This window comes from Agelaius phoeniceus, chromosome W (genome assembly GCF_051311805.1).
Source record: "Agelaius phoeniceus isolate bAgePho1 chromosome W, bAgePho1.hap1, whole genome shotgun sequence".
NCBI classification, from domain to species: Eukaryota; Metazoa; Chordata; class Aves; order Passeriformes; family Icteridae; genus Agelaius; species Agelaius phoeniceus.
In genome coordinates, this window is record NC_135301.1 from 2483591 (window position 1) to 2501170 (window position 17580).

Consider the following 17580-nt stretch of genomic DNA (forward strand, 5'->3'; position numbering starts at 1 on the left):
ACGTGAGCAGCTCCAACCAGGCAAGGAGTGATCCTGGCACTGGGATCATTCCTTCCCACAGAAACACTTTGGGAGAGCCTGCAGAGCCTTTAGCTCCAGGCTTTAAAGCCCCCTCAGAATGCGTGGGAGCACTCGAAACAGGCAATGGTGATGCCAAGGCAGAATCAGCAATTGTAGTGGTTCTTAAACAAGTCCCCGGTAATTTCATGGAGATTAACACTGCCTTACTCTGTCCTCCCATGCAGCCATTGCCAGTGAGGTTGGGCTCAGTGTAAGGAGCTGCAGTAACAGATGCAAGGGTGCAAAGCTGTGGCTTTACCTTGTTTGATTTGCCCTTGTGCCGCATGGCTGGACACGGGAGGGGGCGGCTTCGCCTTGGCCGTCTCAGGGGTGCCCGGCCGGGGCGGCCTGAAAGGGGAGACCCATCAGTGGCAGCCACCACCCAGAGTGACCAAAGCACAGCAAACCCTGCATCCCAGAGGGGCCCGCCCAGCCACGGCAGCGCTCCCCTACCTGCTGGGGCCTTTCTTCATGTGCTCCCCGATGAAGGTGGCGTTGGTCATGCTCATCAGCGTGTTGGCCAGGGAGATGACGGACAGCAGGTGCTGCGTGGTGACGGCCCGCGACACGCCATAGGTGCCCTTGCCCGGGCCCTCTGTCACCGACGCCTTCCTGCCCAGCTGCTCTAGGGGCAGGGCCGCCCTGCCCACGGGCTGGTTGTAGCCGGGCAGCATCAGGGACATGTGGCCGCCCCGCGACAGGAGGCCGAAGGACACGGAGCAGTGCGGCTTCAGCATGCCCAGGCGATCCAGGCACAGCTCGTCCAGCACCGAGTTGAGGCCCCAGGCGTGCAGGCAGGACATGAAGAGCTTGGCCGTGTCCATGGTCAGGTTGTACTCCAGCAGAGTCAGCGGTTTGGATTTGCTGGAGCGGTACTCCGGGTCGCCGTCCTCCCTCCTCTGCCGCGCCGCCTCCTCGTCCTCATCCTCATCGTCCAGCAGGTGCTCCTTGATGTTCTCCTTGATGGTCTCCTTGACCTGCTGGAAGAGCACGGCCGCGCGCTTGCCGGCCAGGAAGGAGCCGCCCTTGTCGGCGCCGCCGGGCGCCTTCTGCAGGCTCTCCAGGGAGGCGGCGCCGGCGCTGGGCCGCGAGGCCTCCTCGGTCAGCAGCTGGATGATCAGCGCCTCCACGTCGAAGAACAGCACGTGGATGTCGGGGTCCGTCACGTTGGTCTTGATGGCCTGCACCGTCAGCGAGTTGTGCGAGTATTTGGGTAAATTCCCCTGGAAAGGACAGAGCTGGGTCTGAAAGGCACCCACAAACCACAGAAATCCCGTTTCCCAGTGTTTATAGATGAACAGAGCTCTCCAGGGGAGACACAAGCTCACACCTCCTTCTCCTGAACCCTGTGAGAGTGGAGCTCTATTCCAAGCAACAGCAACGTTGTTATTCAGCTTAAAACGCAGGAAATATTTCACGTTTGGAGGGTGAACCATGGAATCCATATATGGCATTGGAAAAGCAAGACCTGCAGGTACTGCACCACTTGGGCACTCCCTTCAGTTCGTCTTCCTCCAAGGGGGAAAAAAGGGAGGAGGCAGGGAATGAAGGGAACAAAGCTGGAGAATGTCAGAAAGGAGACTGGAAACCAGAGCGTTAACAGGAGTTTTTGAGCACTCTTGTCCCTAATCCCTTCATTCCCAGCACCCTCACTGGATGAGGAGCCCACACACAAACCCTGCAGCTACCAGGGCTCCCAGCTCTGCCTGGATGCAGCAGAAGCAGCAGCAGAGACCCCGAGCAGACAGTGTTTAATGGGAACATGCTGGTGGTGCTCCAGGGAATGTTCTCAGCACATCACTCCCAGATTCCTCTCCTGACAGAAGGTGACAGCGCCAGGCGCAGAAAGGGATGCATGGAGAAGCTGGGAACGGAGTTTTGCTGCTCTCTGCTGGCCACAAGCTGTGCCAGGGGAACAGCTCCTCATGGAATGGGCTGGCCAAACCCAGGGCAGGGGGAATTAAAGCTTGGACTTCATTTTCCAGCCTAAAGCACTGCATGAGTGCAGATTCTGGAACTCGACCTGCATAAAACCAGAGAGCAGGACATGACCAGCAGCATACCCTGGGGAAGAACCGTGTTTGTGTTGCTCTGGCCGAGAACCTCACCCACAGGTTTTGGGAGGACAGAAACCTCCCAGATTTCATTTCCCTCTGGCAGCACAGCCCACGCACCTTGTCCGAGGCCTCGGGGGCCAGCAGGTTGGTGGCCAGGGTCTGCAGCTTCTGGTGGGCCACGTTCTTGAGGGCGGCCAGGCTGCGGCGGGTCATGGCCTGCTTCAGGTTGACGGCGGGGTGGCTGAGCGCGTCCAGGGCCGCCGGCACGGCCTCGTCGCAGGCGCTCAGGATCTCCACGGCCGTGATCCCCATCACGCAGCGGTCCAGAGCCCCTGCAAGGGCACAGGCACAGCTCAGCGTGCCCCTGCACAGGCGGGACAGCCGGCTGTGATGTGGGAGCAGCTGGCTCTGAAAGGATCACGGGAATTCCTGTGTTTCCACGAGGGTCACACAGCCCCCAGCGTGAGGCTCCTAATGGAATGTGCCAAAGTGCTTGAATTCTCCCTCTGTTGGGGAAGGTGAAACAGGAAAGCTGTACAGATATGATTGCCTGGCCAAAGATTGTGAGAATATGGGAACTGTAAGTGAGATTGAAATGAAAGCAAGCTTTGAGATCCCTCAGTTACTGAACAACTGGAAAACAATGGTGTGGTTGGCTGAATTGATGGAACAACACCCTCTGCTTGCAGGCAGGCCCAAGGGTCACAGCTTGGCAGAAGGGACCTAAAGAGCAGTTTTTAGGGTTTAAAATGTAACACAGTGTGGTAATGTAGTGACTCTTACAGGCTGTATGGAAATGCTGTAGGATTTACACGAGTCCAGATTCTGGAACTCAACCTGCATAAAACCAGAGAGCGGGACATGACCAGCAACATACCCTGGGGAAGAACCATGTTTGTGCTGCTCTGGCTGATACCTCCTGGTTCCAAGCAGGTATCTTGTACCAGGTTGGTCAGTGAGAATCAGAATATTCAGCACAGAAGATTTATGGTATTGTAACGGGAACCTCGCTCTCTCATCCCCTCTCTGCCCCTCTCTTTACTTCTCTCAGGCTGCTCCAGCTGTGCCTGGCAGCTCCAGCAGGGCCCTGCCCCAGGCCCTGTGCAATGAACCCCACGTTCCACAGCCTGGCTGCAGGGATCTCTGCTCTCCATCCTACCCCCCTCACACTCTGGCAGCACTAGCAGCAGATCTGTACTCCTGCATTCCACATCTCTCTCTCTCTGTGCACGAAGAGGGATCAGCAGGAGGTCTGAGCTCACCGGTGTCCATCTGCCAGACGTACACGGAGCCGTCGGAGCAGCCCACCACCAGGTAGTCGTCGGCTGGCCTCCACTTGATCACCTGGATGGGGAACAGGTGCCGGGACGCCAGCATGATGCACTTCTTCTCCCTCAGACTCAGCAGCCCCACCGAGTGGTCGCTGGCCACAGAGCAGACGCAGTGCTGCACGCGGGCCTGGTGGGGGAGAACAGAAACAGCTTCAGCAGCAGCATGCAGAGCTGGTGTGAAAAACTCTAAAAACTCTTCCCCGCTGGGCCGAGCGGGGTGACCAAAGTCAGGCACCTAAAGCAATGTTCAAACTCACTGAGGCCGCTGGGAACAGAATTCCCTGACCAGAAATGAAGAGAAAATGGGTATTAAGCCCCATTTTGCTAAGCAAACCCCAGTTTTCAGTCAATGTCACTTGGTTCATTAAATTCTATTTATACAGCTAAGTTTCAAGAGGCAAGATTGTCTCTAAACCCCATTTTTAATAGGTTTGATAAAGCCCCTATTTTCAACCCTTTATAGAATTAAAACCTGGTGGCAGAAAGCATAAAGAACAGAATAGCCAAGCTCTCCTTTGTGAAGCTCTTGCAAGAGCTGGGTGAGCGATGCATGCCCAGCACTCACTCCCTGCTGCATTCCCAGCCCCGAGGAGCACTGAGGCTCATCCTGGAGAACTCACGCTGCAGTTTTCTGGTGGAACCAGCAGCTGGGTGATCTCCCCGCCGTGCACACAGAAGATATGTTTCATCTCTCCCGAGAAGATATCCCAGATGATGACCGAGAAATCCACGCCTCCTGAGATGAGGTACCTCTGGTCGTAGCGGGAGGACACCTGGTGAGGGTACAGCAGGCAGGTGACCTTGTTCCGGTGGCCTCGCAGCGTCCTGTGAGGGGGCCAGCCTGCCGGGGGAAAGCACAAGAGAGGAGAGGAAAACCAGGCATTCAATGAACAATGCACTGCCAAGGGTTTGCTCTGCACCCAGAGCCCCAGCTGTGACAATAGTGTCACATGGAACCCACACCCCAAAGCGACCCAGGCACAGCACACGGGTCCCACCCTGGCAGCTTTCCCACTGAGACTGCGACTGGAGCAATCCTGGCAGCACAGGAGAGCTCCCTCACCTTATCCCCTGCAGAAACACCCACACTGACCCGGCCAGGCTGGCTGGACACCTGCAGGACTGCCAGCACAGAGGGCACTGCAGACTGCTGGGGCTCCTGCTGCTCCTGCACGCCGTGCCTTGGTGCTGCCCTGCAGCAGCTGCACGATTGGTGCATTCCCAGCCGTGCATGGCCGTACCTGGGCGCAGCGTGTGCTCGCCCTGCAGCAGCTGCACGATGGCAGCAGATTATTGGTGCATTCCCACCCATGCATGGCCGTACCTTGGCGCAGCGTGTGCTCGCCCTGCAGCAGCTGCACGATGGCAGCAGATTGCTGAGGTTTCACCCATGCATGGCCGTACCTGGGCGCAGCGTGTGCTCGCCCTGCAGCAGCTGCACGATGGCAGCAGATTATTGGTGCATTCCCAGCCGTGCATGGCTGTACCTCGGCGCAGCGTGTGCTCGCCCTGCAGCAGCTGCACGATTGCTGAGGTTTCACCCATGCATGGCCATACCTCGGTGCAGTGTGTGCTCGCCCTGCAGCAGCTGCACGATGGCAGCAGATTGCTGAGGTTTCACCCATGCATGGCCGTACCTCGGCGCAGCGTGTGCTCGCCCTGCAGCAGCTGCACGATGGCGGTCTGCGTGGCGGGCACGATGACGATGCTGCCGTCCTCGCGGCCGCACACCAGCCGCCCGTGGGCCGGCATGTAGACGCTGGCGGTGACGCGCAGGGGCTCGCTGGCGCTGGCCACCATGCTCAGCTGGTCGATGATGCCCGCGGGCCGCGGGCTCAGCTGGTCAAAGGCCTCCTGCAGGGACCTGGACGTGGCTGCCGGCAGGCCTGGGAAAGGAGGGAGATGCCAGGGCTGAGCTGGGAGGGGCTGGGAGATGGAACTGGGTGGGTAAGATGTCCCCAGCCCACGGTGGGATTCCCTGCTGGGAATGAAGGCACCACTAGAATAATGCTAACTAAGATTTTGGGCATCTCTGATAAGGTGAAGATGCTACAACTCCTGCAAGGAGGCAACAATTAAACCCAACTTTGTGTTCTGTGGGAGAACCAGCACAGATTCATCCAGCACAAACACACAGAGAGCACCAAGACCCGGCCATGACTGAGGCACCTTTTGCACCCTCATCCAGCACAAACACACAGAGAGCACCAAGATGTGGCTATTAATGAGGCACCTTTTGCACCCTCATCCAGCACAGATTCATCAGCACAAACACACAGAGAGCACCAAGACCTGCCGTGACTGAGGCACCTTTTGCACCCTCCTGCTGGTCCAGGCTGTCGGGCACGCTCCAGAGGCAGAGCCTCCCCGAGGAGTCCCCTTGGATTAACAGCCTGTAGGCAAACTCCCTCTGGCCACAGAAGAAGCGAGTCACTGGAGGACATATGAGGAGCTGTTGGAAAAGCAAGGAACAAGCTCAGAGCAGGCACAAAGCAGGTGCTCAGCTCCAAGCTTCCCTCCTTTCAAACCAACTCAGCCCCTCACAAAGATGTACCTGCTTCTCTGCTCTGTCCAACACGCTGTACAGCAAAGGGGGGATGGAGTTCTCCACTGCCTTCCCCACATCCCTGCGGAATGAGTCACTGGCTGGGAGGCAGCTGGGGGCAGGAACAGACACAGGAGATAATAAATTTATAATAATAACATTTAAAGAGTGATTCCCGCAGCAGGACATGGGTGCTGCTGCCATCCTCATGCTCTGATCACATGAGGGCAAGGAAGGAGTTCCCACACGATTTATGTGGGAATACCCAAGATAAAACACAATCACTACCCAGAACAAATCTGCACACCATGAAGATGTCAGAATGAAAGTCTTTGGTTTTACTCCTGTCATTTTTAACCTCTTTGATGCCAAATTTTGAATTGATTTTATAGCTTTATATTTACATGTCTTCCCTTACTGGACCAATATTTCAGTATCTCTTCAATAAACTCAATTCAAATCGATCAAAAATTAAATAAAGGGGGTATTTTTCTGTTGAGTACCTGGCTGGTAATTTATAGATGAAACTCTGTCCATCCTCTGTCCATACAATCACTTTATCAGCTGCCACAAAGTCCCCACCAGTCCAGGTCTGCTCATTTTCACTGGGCACTGAACATAAGAGGGAATAATCTCCAGCATCAAAGACCTGAGAGGAAACAAAGTCTGTGGTTATTAACCAATCAATTAAATATTAAAATGCCCAGGCAGCAGCTGGTTTTGGGTTCAGTATCACAGAATCATGGAATGGTTTGGGTTGTTAAAGACATTTAGGGCCATCTCGTTCCAAAGCTCACCACGGGCAGAGACTTGGATCAAATATCTAGAAATACATGAAATATATGTGTATTTACATTAAATGTATTTCAGTGCAGGGGTGCACTGGAGAGACCTGGAGCCCCTTCACCTGGGTGTTTGGTGTGGTTTAATGCAGGCTCCTGAGGGAGGAGGCTGAGCCTTACCCTCCAGTACTTGGAGCACACGACGAGGAGCGAGCGCTGCGTGAAGGCGCAGAAGGAGATGCTCTGGCAGTTCTCGCAGTAGATGGGCTTGGACTCCTCCTCAAACACCGGGCTGGTGTCCTGGAGCAAACAGAACGGGCCCTCAGCCACCTGGCCCTGCTCCCACTGCCCCCAGCCCCTCCTGCAGGTGGGTTCCTGTGGATAAACCCAAACCCTGGCCCTCCTGCGGGTGGGTTCCTGTGGGCAAACCCAAACCCTCGGGGCAGGCTTTATCCCACACCTCCTCCTAGCAGACCTGCAGGGCACGTGGTGTCCCCTCTGCAGGGCACACCATCCCCAGGCTCCCCAGCAGCACAGATCAGTGCTGCTGATCTCACAGCCACTGAGGCAGACTCCACTCCCAAAGACAAGATGGTACCATTCTACATGAGGTTTCCCCCTGAGATCCTGGGCAAATCTCCTTTAAGACTTTTATTCATTAGTACCCAGGAAATGCCAACTAACAATAGCCAATTATCTCCAGGGAGCTGGAGATAATCCCATATAATGAATATTCCTAAAAATGGTATGGTCTGCTCAGAAAAACGTTAACCCAAATCACTACATGGGACAAATAAAAAACGGATTTGGAACAACTGGACACAATCCTACACTTCATTTGGAAATCAGTTCTCTGAGAAGTATTAGGAGTTCTGGTGGCAACTTAAATCAGTAAAGGAAAATTCAGCAAGTTATTTTCCACTGGAATAGGGACAGGGCTATCAGCAGAATATCAGGGACAGAGCCCTCCATCCCACCAGAAGTGCCACTGATGCAGCAGCCCGTGCCCACCTGCATCCGATTGACTTCGGAGGTGATGATCCAGACCTTCAGGATGCCAGTCACGGACACGGCCACCACGGTGTCCTCTGGAAACACAAAAGGAGCCTGAGGCACAGGGAGCTCCTCAGCTGGGCGGGAGTGAACCCTGGCCCAAGCATTCCTGAGCATGTGCTTCCAGATGGAATGTTTATTGAATGGAAGCCTTCACAGCAGAGCTCATTTCCAGTTTCCCCAGCAATTTATCTGCTGTGGGGATAAGAGCTGAGCTTTCCCACCCCAGGATTTTGGGAATGCCCAGTTTACAACTGTTGCTGAGCCTTAACTCAAGGGAGAAGTCCTTTAGTCGGGATTTTCTCCCCAGTGCTCCCCAAACCTCTCAGGAATTCCACTCTCCACAATAGGAACACCCCAACGAGACACTTGTCTGCCAGAAACTGAAGCCCACCAAATTAACAGAATGAGCAGAACCAACCCAGTCTGTGCTCAGCTGATCCAGGATTCCCAGGAAAGCCTGGCAGTGCCCAAGGCCAGGCTGGATGCAGTGGGATGGTGGGAGGCGTCCCTGCCACGAGAAACACTCACCTTGTGTCCTGTTGGAGCGGATGATGGTCATGGAGCTGATCCAGTCAGGAGAGATCTTGGATATCAGAGAGTACAGGACCTCAAGGCTGGTTGCATCCACCACCAGAATCTCAGGGTAATGCCCGTGGCACAGGAGTCTCCCCTCCCTCTGCGTGCCGACTGTGAACTGATAGAACTGTGGAGAGGGGAGCAGACACAGGAATCTGTGCAGGGCAGGGATGAACCAGCCTGGGCCCGAGGGTGCTCCCAGACCCACTGTGCTGCCTGCACTGATAGAACTGCAGCAATGGGAGCAGACACAGACAGGAATCCGTGTGGGGCAGGGATGAACCAGGCTGGGCCCGAGGGTGCTCCCAGACCCACTGTGCTGCCTGCATTGATAGAATCCGTGCAGGGTGAGGATGAACCAGCCTGGGCCCAAGGGTGCTCCCAGACCCACTGTGCTGCCTGCACTGATAGAACTGCAGCAATGGGAGCAGACACAGACAGGAATCCGTGCAGGGTGAGGATGACCCAGCCTGGGCTGGGGGTGCTCCCAGACCCACTGTGCTGCCTGCAGAGCACCCTTCCCTCCCTGGCAGCCCTCACACTCACCTGGATGCCTGTGTGTGCGCAGGCCAGCTTGGTGAACTCGATGCACCGCCCGTCGTTCACATCCCACAGGCACATCTCCCTGGAACACAGGGAAAGCACCACCTGGAAAACAGGCACTTCAAACCCCTCACAGCGGGGGAACTTCACTTGAACCACTTGTTAGGGCTGTATTTAAACTCAAAATCAACTGGACTTTCCAGTCCTCCTAAATCCACACAACCTCCTGTTCCCTGTGAGGAAAAATTACAGAACCTGAGCAGCTATTACCCCCTTCTACCACTTAACTGCTGCTCTCTGATTAATAAACAAAACGAATCAAAAAATAAAATGTACTTCTTGAGGAATTTTCTCTTGAGCATAAAAATCAAACACAGTGTTGAGTATATGGATAAACTGGGCACAAATTCCCATTATTGCACATAATAAACACTTAGAAACTCACCCACTCTCTGATGCACTCACTATATATTGCTTTTCACTGGAAGCTGAGGCCTTGGATAAACAAGTAACTGAGGCTGTATGACCAAAGAGCAGAGCTCTGGGATTGATCTGGGAGCAGGGAAAGAAAACAGGGAGTCAAAATCACACAAATGACCAGAATATCCATATCCCAGCCTTCTACTTCATGTGTTATATGTGCATTAATATGTGCACACATGTTCAATTAACACAGCAGTGAAGGGATCATCTTGGAAGATTTTCTACTTCACACAGGAATGAGAATTTGGAGGGAAAAAAAGCATTTTGCAAACTCCTCTCAATGTTTACAAATCAGGAGCTGAATTTGGCTCAATTCAATTTCAATTGAGTTTGGCCAAATATAAAAGATTTTGTTGCACATTAAGAGTTTTCCCCATAAATCCATAAATAATGGGAGACCTCAGAGCCCCTTCCAGTGCCAAAAGGGGCTCCAAGAGAGCTGGAGAGGGACTTGGGACAGGGAATGGAGTGCCAGGAAAAGGGGGAATGGCTTCCCACTGCCAGATGGGATATTGGGAAGGAGCTCCTTTCCACAACACAATATTAAACACCTCAACTAGAAAGCAACTGGTTTAGAGCAGCTCCAAGAAACTGGAACGAGTTGAAAAAGGTGCTGCTCCTGTTGGAAGACCAGGAGGCAAAACCCCTCTTTGTAACCCCTGACAGCGCTGTGGGCAGGGCAGAGCAGCCGCCCGAGCGTGGGGAGAGGGAGGACAGGCCGAGGGGCACGGGGCCTCCATTACCTGCAGGTCAGGAGCCAGGTCCCAGAGGCAGATCTGCCCGTCGTGGCAGCCGGTGACGATGACAGAGCCATCCACGAGCAGCAGGGAGGACACGCAGTGCGTGGGGGCGCGCCGGCCCCACAGCACGATGGGCAGCACCAGGCTGTTCCCGGCCATGGCCTCCGCGCGCCTGCAATCCCAACAGCGCAACAGCATCAGCCACGTCCCGGCTGCTCCCTTCCCTCAGGTGTCTGCCATCTCTTCCCCTCATGTTTCTACTATCCTGCCCCTCCCTGGCTCTGCCGTTCTGTCCCCTCAGAGTTCCCGCCCTTTTCCCCTCACATTCCCTGCTCTTTTCCCCTCAGGTTTCCGGCTCTTTCCCCCTCGTGTTCCCTGCTCTTTTTCCCTCAGAGTTCCCGCCCTTTTCCCCTCACGTTCCCTGCTCTTTCCCCCTCATGTTTCCTGCTCTTTTTCCCTCATGTTTTTGCCATCTTTCCCCTCACGTTTCCTGCTCTTTTTCCCTCATGTTTTTGCCATCTTTTCCCCTCATGTTTTCTGTCCTTTTCCCCTCATGTTTCCTGCTCTTTTTCCCTCATGTTTTTGCCATCTTTCCCCTCACGTTTCCTGCTCTTTTTCCCTCATGTTTCCTGCTCTTTTCCCCTCATGTTTTCTGTCCTTTTCCCCTCATGTTTCCTGCTCTTTTCCCCTCATGTTTTCTGTCCTTTTCCCCTCATGTTCCCTGCTCTTTTCCCCTCATGTTTCTGCCATCTTTTCCCCTCATGTTTTCTGTCCTTTTCCCCTCATGTTCCCTGCTCTTTTCCCCTCATGTTTCTGCCATCTTTTCCCCTCATGTTTCTGCCATCTTTTCCCCTCATGTTTTCTGTCCTTTTCCCCTCATGTTCCCTGCTCTTTTCCCCTCATGTTTTTGCCATCTTTTCCCCTCATGTTTTCTGTCCTTTTCCCCTCATGTTCCCTGCTCTTTTCCCCTCACGTTTCTGCCATCTTTTCCCCTCACATTTCCCGCTCTTTCCCCCTCATGTTTTTTCCATCTTTTCCCCTCATGTTCCCTGCTCTTTTTCCCTCATGTTCCCTGCTCTTTTTCCCTCATGTTTTTGCCATCTTTTTCCCTCATGTTCCCTGCTCTTTTCCCCTCATGCTTGCTGCTCTTTTCCCCTCATGTTTCTACCATCTTTTCCCCTCATGCTTGCTGCTCTTTTCCCCTCATGTTTCTGCCATCTTTTCCCCTCATGTTTTCTGTCCTTTTCCCCTCATGTTCCCTGCTCTTTTCCCCTCATGTTTCTGCCATATTTTCCCCTCATGCTTGCTGCTCTTTTCCCCTCATGTTTTTGCCATCTTTCCCCTCACGTTTCCTGCTCTTTTTCCCTCATGTTTTTGCCATCTTTTCCCCTCATGTTTTCTGTCCTTTTCCCCTCATGTTTCCTGCTCTTTTCCCCTCATGTTTCTGCCATCTTTTCCCCTCACGCTTGCTGCTCTTTTCCCCTCATGTTTTCTGTCCTTTTTCCCTCATGTTCCCTGCTCTTTTCCCCTCACGTTTCTGCCATCTTTTCCCCTCACATTTCCCGCTCTTTCCCCCTCGTGTTTTTGCCATCTTTTCCCCTCACATTCCCTGCTCTTTTTCCCTCATGTTCTCTGCTCTTTTTCTCTCATGTTCCCTGCTCTTTTTCCCTCATGTTTTTGCCATCTTTTCACCTCATGTTTCCTGCTCTTTTTCCCTCATGTTTTTGCCATCTTTTCCCCTCATGTTTTCTGTCCTTTTCCCCTCATGTTCCCTGCTCTTTTTCCCTCATGTTCCCTGCTCTTTTCCCCTCATGCTTGCTGCTCTTTTCCTCTCATGTTTTTGCCATCTTTTCCCCTCGTGTTTTCCATCCTTTTCACCTCATGTTTCCTGCTCTTTTCCCCTCATGTTTCTGCCATCTTTTCCCCTCATGTTTTCTGTCCTTTTCCCCTCATGTTCCCTGCTCTTTTCCCCTCATGTTTCTGCCATCTTTTCCCCTCATGCTTGCTGCTCTTTTCCCCTCATGTTTTTGCCATCTTTTCCCCTCATGTTTTCTGTCCTTTTCCCCTCATGTTCCCTGCTCTTTTCCCCTCATGTTTCTGCCATCTTTTCCCCTCATGCTTGCTGCTCTTTTCCCCTCATGTTTTTGCCATCTTTTCCCCTCACGTTCCCTGCTCTTTTTCCCTCACATTCCCTGCTCTTTTTCCCTCATGTTTCCTGCTCTTTCCCCCTCATGTTTCTGCCATCTTTTCACCTCATGTTTTTGCCATCTTTTCCCCTCACGTTCCCTGCTCTTTTTCCCTCACGTTCCCTGCTCTTTTTCCCTCATGTTTCCTGCTCTTTCCCCCTCATGTTTCTGCCATCTTTTCCCCTCATGTTTTTGCCATCTTTTCCCCTCACATTTCCTGCTCTTTTCCCCTCACATTCCCTGCTCTTTTTCCCTCATGTTTTTGCCATCTTTTCCCCTCATGTTTCCCACCCTTTCCCCCTCATGTTTTTCTATCTTTTCCCCTCATGTTCCCTGCTCTTTTTCCCTCATGTTTTTGCCATCTTTTCCCCTCATGTTCCCTGCTCTTTTTCCCTCATGTTTTTGCCATCTTTTCCCCTCACATTCCCTGCTTTTTCCCTCATGTTTCTGCAATATTTTCCCCTCATGTTTCTGCCATTCTGTCCCCTCATGTTTCCCACCATTTTCCCCTCACATTTGGGAGGCCCCAGGATGCAGCAGATGAGGAACAGCAGACGGACAGACAGACATGACCCCCCAGGTATGAGGCAATAGTGCTGTTTATTTACTTTATGGGGGGGTGGGGGGGGGAAGGCTGCAGTCTCCCAAAATCCAAAATATTATCCTTCAAACGAAAAGGGAGGGGAGTAAAAGTTGGGGGCCAAACAGCACATCTCCATGCACACAAGGATTTTTGCTCAAATCCCTCTTTTTAGAGTAATTTTGAAGTTACAAATGTTTTAAGTCCTGAGGCTGAAGCAGTTTTTATACCCCTGATGTTGTTATGTCCCTGCTACACAGACATTCATGTTGGGATATGGAATATGCTGCCTTAGGTGAAATCAACCTTGTATAATCCACTGACAAACTGGATGCTGGCCACTCTCCAGCAGGAAATGGGTCCAGCACTATCTTTACAGCAACATTTTGGATATTCTGAACATATTGACACAAAAAACACAGTGGAATTTCAATTGTCCCTGGGCCAAAATGGTCTCAATGACTGGGAATAGCAACTCAAGTTGTGGCAATAAAACCCACTTGAATTTGCACAAGATTTAAACCCCACAACAACCCTGTGTTTGTGGTAGCAACATTCCCAGCTTGCCCAGCACTTCCATGCTGTTAGAACTGAGGTTTTCTTATCGGTGAAAAGGTCGTGTTAAATTAATAACCAAACACTCCTTGTGTACTATATCGTGGAGGTTTATGCTCTGAACTCACCCTGGCTCAAAGCAGAGCTCTGATTTAGAGGAGCATGAAATACGTGTGGTTTTGTGGGGTTTTTTATAGCTATATACACGTTCTCCTACCTTGAGTTTCCCCAGGTCTGTAAACCTGTGTCACAGCACTTCAGAGGGAATAAATCTGAATTATGACAGAAAAATGAAGGTCACTCTGACCTGCACAAGCTGTGCCAGCACCCCGATCTCTTCCAACAGGAATCCCTGTCATTCCTCATGCGTGTAAAAGCACAGGAGCTGTTACTCCATGTGCTGAGCGCTGCCACCCTCTGCAGCCAGAGAACTGGAACGGTGGAAAAAAGGGGGAAGGGAGCGAGCAAGGGCAGGCTAATGAATGGCTAAGGATTACACACGGCTCCCGGGAGGCTGCTGACAAGTCAGGGATCAACTCTGGGCTCGCCACAAAATCCACATCACCAAATGATACCACATCAAATGACCCTTGCCAGGGAAGCAGCTCCTTTCTGGCAGCCCACCGGCCCATCTTCATTAAAAGCTATTTAATTCAAGCTCGAATGTAATGAGCAGGATCAATAAAGAGCAAAAATCCAGTCTTTCTGCACGCTGCAAACCACACCTGGCCCTGCAGAGTTAATTGTTATGCAATGCTGGATCAATTGCTCTGTCTGGACCATAAGAGCACAGAAAGAGAAATTAATTCAGCATTTTAAACAACATTTTAAACAAACCAAGAGCTACAATTAAACCAGGCTTGATTTGCAGGGAAATCATCATAAAAATGGAATAAAAGCAGGAATAAAGTGTCCAGATGCAACAGACCAAAATGCAAATATCAACAACAAGAACAAAACCGCCCACAGCAAACATAAATACCCACTCAATTTTTGTGAGGAAACAAACCAGAAATGACTAAAGCAGAGCTGAAAAACACCCATGAGCAACACAAAAACCCCTTCCCACTGCTCTGCTGTCCTACTGCTCCCAGTTCAGGGAACAAGTCACGGTGTTCCTGTGTCACCAGGCTGTCAAAAACAGCTGCATTTTTGGATAAATACAGAAAGTCCCCTGCTGGGGACCAGCATTGCTGCTTGAGATCCTGTATTTAACAATTCTGCATTTAGAGCCACTTGTGAACACTTCCAACCCACCCCACTCAGAATGAGGGGAATTTTCAGAGGGAACATACAGGAGGGTATTACAACATACAAGAGCACTAGCACAAAACTAACCCTAAGAGATTCGGGATTTTCCATGCAGAAACCACATTACCAACCCCATTTCAAACCCAGTTCTCAGAGCATTTCACAGCAGGGCTCTGGGAGGGAGAGGAAAAACACAAACTACCTCTTTCCTTCTAGTTTTTGACTGTGGCAGCGCAAAGCCTTCATAAAAAACTTCCTTTTCAGGAAAAGCCACATCTTAATTCCCCAGGAACTTGGGTTCCACAGCTTAGCCCCAGCACGCACCAAGTGCAGCCCCTGGCAGCACCAAAATCCCTTTTTGTCCGAAAACAATCAATAATTCCATTTTTTGACATCAGTGATGACAAAGTACAGGAGCAAATCAGCACTGTCCCAGTGCCAAAGGGGCCCAAAAGCAGGCAGGGAATCACTGCACACCGATTCCCAGCACTCAGAACTGCCCCAAACCCTCTGTTTCCTGCAGAAAAGGGAACTTGGAAATAGAAAATGGAGATGCCACGAGTACAATTCCTCCTGTGTCTCCATGGGGTAAATTTGTGTCTGTCCACAAGTGCCAAAATCCTGGTTTTCCTCCAAAAAGCCAGTGAGGCAGATTATCCTGTTATTCCATGTACACAGGGATATACACACATCATCCTTGTATTTATCTCCTTCCCTTGAAATTTTCTAACACAAAACCTTGCAAATAATAATAAATAAATAATATGGAAATAATTCCAATCTTAGACATACAGTTAATGCAGGGATGTGGGAAACACACAACAATATTGTACAATAAACAGAACAAATGCAGGGATGTGGAAAAACACCTTCCCAAAACCAGGATTTTAAAAATATTTTAACAGAAAGCAATTCTTTAAATGAGGAAATGAACCAAAAGAATGTTAACTAATGTGTGACTCTTTGAACTGCTCTGCTTGAAGGTGGGACTTAGGCGCATTTAATCCCGGATCAGTTCCTATTTCAGTAAAGCCACTAAACTGATTGTTCCAGTACAAGGAATTAAACACTGAATCCAGGACTCCAACCCTTTGCAAGCTGTCTACCCAGAGATCCACACTGTGGATTTTTACAGCCAGAAAAGCCCCCAAACAGAACAATCCCATGGGAGGAAGGGGTGAAACAGAAGCAACCCCACCTCTGTTACACCGGAGCAGCTCTTCCCAAACACTTTTATTTCCATCGAGGAAGGAATTAATCACAGGATTTGTGTGCACACTCCAATAATCTGCCCCCAAAACGCTAATAAATAGCACTAAGTAGTGTTAAATAGTATACTATAGCTATAAATGGGCTATTTATGCATTTTAGAAAAATGCAATGATTTTAAAATTAATGACAGGTTAGACTTTCTGGTTGTTACTTAGGGATGGAAAGAAGGGACCATTGAGGGAAGGAGAACACAATGAGAACACCTTCCCTGGGTATGCAGGAGCTTCCAAACGTAGACAGAGAACAAACCAATCATTTGGGACACGAGACTGGAGTTAATTAACACCTTCGGAAGCCACTTGCAGGTTTTCCCGGTGCTTAATTTGGTGATACACTGAAGCCACAGTAATTTTTCCTGTTTCGAACTGTCACCAAGGACAGTTATCCAAAGCAGGTGGAGCACTCCAAATCCCATGCCTGGGTGCCAAGCGCACACTGTCTGGCACAGGAAAGGGAAATAAACCCGGGGAGGGCTGCGAGGTAGCAAAAAAAATCGGCATTAAAAGGCATTTAAGCCCCTCAGAGGATCCATTCCTGCCAGGAGTCTCTCCGTTAGCAGCGATGGAAACCTCCATCCATCCATTTAATAACCCGGCGCTCGTTTTGAGGTGAACCCTGATGGATTCCAAACCCCATCCTGCTCCGTTACCGGTGTCCCGGGCTCCCTGGGCTCCCTGGGCTCCGGCCCAGCCGAGTGTGGGTCCCGGACCGCCCGGGTCCCTGCGCCTCCCGCTGCCGCAGCCTCCTCAGCGCTCCCGGCGCAGGGGATGCTGCGGGGCCTGCGGAGCGCCGCGGGCTCGCTCCGCGCTCCCGCTGGCAGCGAGCCGCTCTCCCGCCCCGGTCCCCGGTCGCACCTGTTCGGTCCCGGTGCCGGTGCCGGGGGCTGTCCCGGCCCTCACGCGTCCCGGGCGCCGCGGCCCCGCCGCGCTCGGTGCGGCAGCGGCCGGATGACAGCGCGTCCCGCGACACTGGCGCAAAGCTCCGGCCGGCGCGCTTGACGGCAAGGTGCCGCCGCCGTGGAAACTGCCGGGTGACGCTGAGGGCGCAGTGAGCCGGTGATTACTTGCTAAAAAAATAATTCATTAGTTAGCGATTACTGCAAGGCTTTTGAATTACAGCAGGCGAGAGTAGAGTGCTGGGGATATTCCCGGTGTTTAGCAGGAAAAGCGGAATTATGAGACATCTTGAAGTGACATTATGTTGTGTTCTAAAGTACGTTGGGAAGTTGTCAGGAATGACGCTGCAAATTGGGTCGGAGAAAATCCTGGATTTAATTTTGGTTTTATTTTGTGGTTATTACAAGCACTTATATCTTATTTCCCCCCATTTGGCTTCAGCGTTTATTTCACAATTCTTTTCCGTATCGCGACAGCGCGACTTTATTAAAAAGCATAATTTAAGTAAGGTGACAAAAATTTACATCAGCCATCCCCATAACGTCACCAAAAAACGAGTTGATGACGAAACTAGTACTAAAGTTTTATTTTGATATTTAAAATCGCGTCTCCTCTCACAAAATTCCCGCGCTTGCCCGTTCCCAAAATGGCCGCCGGGGGGCGCTGC

The 17580-nt window shown here is 51.6% G+C and overlaps 1 protein-coding gene across 3 annotated transcripts in view; it reads right to left on the reverse strand.

Annotated features, from left to right (window-relative positions):
• The window catches only part of LOC143696573 (WD repeat-containing protein 7-like), a 44882-nt gene extending 27854 nt beyond the window's left edge, over positions 1–17028 (reverse strand). For all 3 annotated transcript variants that reach the window (XM_077193146.1, XM_077193147.1, XM_077193145.1), the window contains exons 1-16: positions 16872–17028; positions 10177–10345; positions 9396–9502; positions 8954–9032; positions 8360–8534; positions 7787–7863; positions 6956–7075; positions 6497–6642; positions 6003–6105; positions 5759–5900; positions 5086–5334; positions 4069–4289; positions 3380–3575; positions 2235–2449; positions 514–1283; positions 320–408 (exon numbers count right to left, since the gene is read on the reverse strand). In XM_077193146.1, coding sequence (XP_077049261.1) covers positions 320–408; positions 514–1283; positions 2235–2449; positions 3380–3575; positions 4069–4289; positions 5086–5334; positions 5759–5900; positions 6003–6105; positions 6497–6642; positions 6956–7075; positions 7787–7863; positions 8360–8534; positions 8954–9032; positions 9396–9502; positions 10177–10332 — 2845 coding nt within the window. In that variant the 5' untranslated portion in view covers positions 10333–10345; positions 16872–17028. The remainder of the gene's footprint in view (positions 1–319; positions 409–513; positions 1284–2234; positions 2450–3379; positions 3576–4068; positions 4290–5085; positions 5335–5758; positions 5901–6002; positions 6106–6496; positions 6643–6955; positions 7076–7786; positions 7864–8359; positions 8535–8953; positions 9033–9395; positions 9503–10176; positions 10346–16871) is intronic.
• Positions 17029–17580: the final 552 nt, after the last annotated feature.